Source organism: Monopterus albus, unplaced genomic scaffold (genome assembly GCF_001952655.1).
Source record: "Monopterus albus unplaced genomic scaffold, M_albus_1.0 scaffold39.1, whole genome shotgun sequence".
NCBI lineage: Eukaryota > Metazoa > Chordata > Actinopteri > Synbranchiformes > Synbranchidae > Monopterus > Monopterus albus.
This window is the reverse complement of record NW_018127919.1, coordinates 1,399,071-1,404,559: the sequence shown is the minus strand read 5'-3', so window position 1 is coordinate 1,404,559 and position 5,489 is coordinate 1,399,071. Positions and strand designations below refer to the sequence as shown.

At 39.7% G+C, this 5,489-nt stretch overlaps 1 protein-coding gene across 2 annotated transcripts in view; it reads right to left on the bottom strand.

Moving 5' to 3' along the window:
* Positions 1-308: 308 nt before the first annotated feature.
* c2cd2l (c2cd2 like) overlaps positions 309-5,489 on the bottom strand; it is an 18,696-nt gene continuing 13,515 nt past the window's right edge. Inside the window, exons 10-15 of one of the 2 annotated variants that reach the window (XM_020598976.1) lie at positions 5,197-5,318; positions 4,377-4,548; positions 4,181-4,279; positions 3,607-3,740; positions 2,079-2,292; positions 309-1,555 (exon numbers count right to left, since the gene is read on the bottom strand). In XM_020598976.1, the coding sequence (XP_020454632.1) occupies positions 1,305-1,555; positions 2,079-2,292; positions 3,607-3,740; positions 4,181-4,279; positions 4,377-4,548; positions 5,197-5,318 (992 nt within the window). In that variant the 3' untranslated portion in view covers positions 309-1,304. The remainder of the gene's footprint in view (positions 1,556-2,078; positions 2,293-3,606; positions 3,741-4,180; positions 4,280-4,376; positions 4,549-5,196; positions 5,319-5,489) is intronic. The other variant, XM_020598977.1, reaches the window with a different exon arrangement.

Sequence of the window (5,489 nt, the reverse complement as noted above, 5' to 3'; positions counted from 1 at the left end):
CTTCAGCTGCCTGCGTGCATGTTGGAGGTGCAAGATACCAGAGCATGTAATGTTAATTTTTACCTGTGTTCATTGAATAAATCGGCACTGTTTTGAAGCTACTTGGACTGCTTCGTCTCTCAGAGTTAGCATGGCTAAAAGAATCGGAATGCTTCAGTGTTTAAAGGAATTTCGATCTCCTTTAAACAATGGCAAGTAGCTTTACACAGACACTTTTCGCTATAAAACACAGAACCTTCTGGAGATATATAATAAAATAAATAAAATAGCCCAAAATAATTCAGAGTTAGGTACAACATGTGTGATGCTTCAAAAATAATTTATTTGAAATAAATTAAAGTTTAAATATAACACATACATCCACATATATCTTAAATTTTACAGCCATGTTGTTTCACATTCCAGCTATATCTAGTGTGCCTTTAGACAACGAAGTGGCTTCTGTTCATTTCTTCAGCATTTTAAATTGGCTATAGTTTTGTAAATCACATGGTACATGTCCATTAGAGTCCTTCAGTCAGCGTTGGCTCCATGATCCCTTTTAACATCTGAACATTTTTCACTGATGCAAATAAACATGAAAAGTACAACAAAATGATTTAATTTGGTTGTTCCTGTTCTCTTCTTCTCATAATTAATGCAGTCAGTTAAAAAGATTTTTCATGTTCTCTGACAAAACACAAATGGGCAAAAATGTATGTACATTTTTACATACTGGTTTTGTTTGCCTTTGAAAGATGCAGCAGGTTTCCTCATATCTTTAGATGCTAACATCAATTCATTTGTAGCCCTGAGTACATCCACTCCACCCATCACATTGTCATAAACTTTGATAATCTTGTTGCTCGCAATGCCCCAGCAGAGTCTCTGAATGTGTCCTTGAGACCTCCAAAAACTGCTGCATTATTGCAGTGTTGTCACTCATGTGAGATTTCAAAAGAAATACATTGTGATTATGCCTCTAAACGTTACACAATATGCTTTTGTAGTGATAGTTATTGCAATAATAAGATGTCCATAAGCGGATAAATTGATACATTTTTTACTTATTGGAGTTAACAGGGGACACAAACAACCTGAAAAAGTTTAAACTCTTGCACAGCTTGAAGAGTCTGCTAGTGATCCTGGTTGGTTGAAGTTTTCAATAGCAAACTGAAATGCATTCACATGAGCTACAGTCAGGTGACAATCTGTCAAAGACTGGACTCTTGCAAGGTTTAAATGTTCTTCTGATAGTAATAACAGAGGCCATGAAACAATCCTATTAAGCCAGGATGACCCGTGTCCCAACCTAGCAATGGTGATCAGTTATCCAGCGAGGTTGCTCCTCCATTTGCAGCAGTGCCTTTGCCTTTTGATTTGCCTGATGAACGGAATGAGAATCGTTTGATGAGACGCCGGGAGAAGCTGCCAGACTTCTTACGGCTGCCAGCTGCGGCAGCAGCAAAGTTAGTTCCCATGTTGGAGATGTCTTCATGGGACTGGCTGAGGCAGGACTCCTTCTCTCGATGTCTTCTGCGGAACAACAGCTTTGATCCACTCTGCAGAAAGCCAACTGCAGGAAGCAGACAGAGCACATAACTTCATTAATATCTTGTGGTATTGAGAATTTGTTTTAAAAAAAGAACACTAACCAGTCACCCAACTACTAGCTTTATGAATTACCTGACCAATTCCGTGAGACAGATCCTTTATCAAATTGATATTCAAAACTACTTTAGACTGGTTTGGGGTTATACTGCAGCATGGCCTCTAGTGGGCAGCATCAACACTTATGTTGTATGATCATTAAAACAGTGATTGCGCAATAGAAGTGTTGATGTTGTGTAAAGCAATACAAGATATGTTTGCAAGAGACTACACTGTCCAGAAGAACAGCAATGAGTTATGAAAATAAAATTGTATTTACATGGACAAAAAAAATATTTATGCTTTAATGACTTGAGAATGGTAACGTATAATATTTGAACTTTTGAATATGAGGATTGCATTTAGCATTTAGCAATGACTACTGAACAGTGTTTTTGGAAACTGAACCTCTACCTCTGAGGAATACACATATCAAGCAGTTGTGTTACCTTTATGGTCCTTGAGGCTGCGGGTTTCCAAGGCACCCGTAGAACCAGTATCTGATTCCACATCATCCACAGATGGACGCTCTGACACATCGGAGGGTGTGGTTTCATCTGGGTCTTGGTGATGCCCCAACCCGAAATGGTTGTCATGCATAGCTGCATCCATGGCTGCAGCGTAGCCGCTCGATAATGCACAGTCATCTTCTGAGAGCGGAATCTGGTGAATGTTACAACAGATATTGGATCAATTGATGCCAATTAATCAATTAACAATGCTAGCACAATTCATCATGGAGATTCATAGGACGCAGGAGGAGTGATGGAAGTGTATAACTAGTTATTGGACCATAAAACCTTAAAGCTATTCTACCTTGTTGATTTTAAGTGGCTAGAGGGTCCAGAGAGGAACAAAACCACTCTTTGCTCCTCCCATCACACCCTGTTTCCTAGTGACAACATAAACTACAGATGCCTGGTTGCCACAAACTGAACAAAATGCTGCCTCCAGTCTGAAGCTAGTGTTATCTGACTAGCAAATTTGGCAATCCACTCGAACTCTGGTTACTGCTAATGTGACACAAAACACTAACATTACACAATACGTGAATTACTTCCAAATAAGAATCATTTTAATTCAATACACAAGGTAAAATCATGACCATACTAGGTCACTAATGTAAAAAAAAAACAAACATGTTAGCTTTAGATGCTAATACATCCAGAAGGAAGAACACCACTTCTGAATCAAACTTTAGTCCTTTGGCTATATTTAACACTCTCCATCTCAGAAAGCTAAACTGATGTTAACCTGTTTTTTGCTCCTCTTTTGTACAAATAAAATAAAATAAAATTTAAAAAGTAACCTCTTTGGTCAGACTTTTAGCTGCCAAGAGGTCCTCATGACTGGCTGTTTGAAATGACCATCGGTGGTTCGATACACACTTCTTAAAATCATTGCTAGGTGGCAGGTGGGGCTAATTTATGGACCTTATCTTGAAAACATAGCTTAGAAAAGCTGGAACAACAACAAACACTGTAGTCAGCAGACTGTCATGGAAGGGGATAGAATAGCAGAGAGACACCACGTTCTGTCCCATTTGGACTTGATCTATCAGATAATGAGTAAAATCCTAGCAATGCACCTTTCATACTAAGATTATTATGCACATTCCAGTGAATTTTGTGTTAGGTTTCAAGTGTAGCCTCTTGCACTAAACACACTTCTACAGGCTTTCAGGCAGAAATCAGGTCAAAAGATTCTGGTTCTGCTATAATGTGGTCCAGTGGGGCTTTCACTGTGGGCTAAATTTAGATCAACCTTATTTTGCTTGCCTCCATGTTACTGTATTTTAGATTTCTTAAAGTAGGTGCACATATACTGAAGGTTTTAAAATCAGAACAATTGCACTAATATAAATAAACTCTAGCGTATGTCTCAAAAAGCAGAGAAGAATGTCTCATTACTTTCGTTGTGTTGTACTAGTTATGGCACAAGGGGGCAGATGTTATTAGTTTGACATCGTCTTCTGACCTTTGACACGCCCGAGATGATCAGTGTGCTCCTTTTTGTTGGCGTCTTCCGTGCTACTTTGGAGGCGGACTCTGTCAGCTGCCGAATGGCGGTCTCTGCAACAGGATCCAGGCCATTAGAAAGGCGGCTGCTCTCTGAGCAACAAAAACATAATGTAAATCAGCACTATACTAGTACTCTGTGATATTCTGTTTTTCAAAAATGTACACATTACTGAACTGATTTTTGTTGCAGTGCACATCAATAATAAAAATGTATGGTTTATCAGAAACACATGCCAAAAACTATTGTATCAAACTAAAAAGAATATTATTTTAATGTCTAAGAGAAATTGCATATTTAGTTACATTGGCCTAACATTTTGTTTTGTGTTTGTCTCATTAGTTATTTTGCAGTTTCCCTGTGTAAACCAGTAGGTAAGGTTTATGAACAGGATTACCTACACAGAGAGTTCATGACAAGAGTATGAAAAGTGCAGTCCTCCTGACTCATGTTACACTGCTGCTTGTTGCTTATCCTACTTTGCCTGCTTTGCTATGTAAAACAGTGTATGTCCTTTCACCCTGGAACTCACTGCTCAGATTGGGGCTGACGCCGCCTCTGCCATCAGACAAGTAAGTGGGTTTCTTCTCAGTCACCTCCACTTTGGACGGTGAACACAAAGGAGAATCACCTGAAAGGTGTCACAATGATTTTATGTGACTGTTAACATTATTTCATCTCATTCTACACCAAACCAGGTGCAATGTGAAAACTGGCTCTAAATTTACCTGGACTGCGTTCAAGTTTAAGTCGAGACTGGACGGTTGTCACAGTGGTGACAACGGTTCCGTCTGGCATGATGGTTCGGTCCACGTCGACTTTCTTGGTGGGAGTGAGCGAGGAACGAAGTGGCAAAGCATTGTGGGTGCCGTGAGGCTCCTCTGTTTCCACATACAGCAGCTGGAGGAGTCAAAAAATAAAAACTTGAATTACCACTTCACAGTATGCCTCTGCCAGCCAGTCAAATTCACCGGTATGGCACAGAAGTGAGGTCACTGACCTTTGACTACTATAATATAACCAGTCTATCCTAGAGGGAGTAGGCTCTTCATTAAAAAAAAATAGGGCATTTTATTAAAAGTGCTCTAATTAATTTCCTTTCAGACACTGTAGGGTCTAGTGCACCTTTAAAGACGTGGGCACTCTATTTAAATTGACATTTGAATTTTAATTTGAGATGACTAATCAGTAGGTGCAGGTTGCAGGAGGGGTAAAGGACATGTGCTGTATCCTGCAGCTTAGTTCTGCCTGAAATGTTAACTACAGAGATAAAAGCAGGTACTCTGAAGAAAAATGAAGACTGCAAAAGGGAAAGGAGGAAACAAAATGACTGCTGAAAAGGTCATAAGAGTTCTATTACAGGCATCAGCTGTGTCAGCTGTTACACAACATTACCTCTCTCCTTTTGCTGTGAATCTTTGTTTCATCCCAGCTTTGCTTGATCTTAGATACAAACTCTGATGTAGCTCTGTACTCCATAGCTTGATAAAGGCTTTGCAACCGTTTCCCATACTTTCACAGAAATGCCACATGTTGTGCCCCTCTCACCTCTGTTGTGATGGTAGCATATGGTGCCAAGCCGTGCCCAGGGCTTATTGACATTATATGTTGTCCAGTGGGAGCCTTGCCCCGTGGATCCAATGCGATGGAGGCATAGCCAGGAAAGAATTCTACCCAACAACAACAACAAAAAAAGTGTAAATCTGTGTGTACACGCAGCATGAAAGCTTTATTAATATACTGGAGATGACATTTTACACATCCCAAATTGCCAACAAAGACCATTACAGAGAGGCTGCCGGCAGTGCATCAATGATTTTGCTTAAGCAGTCTAAACATTC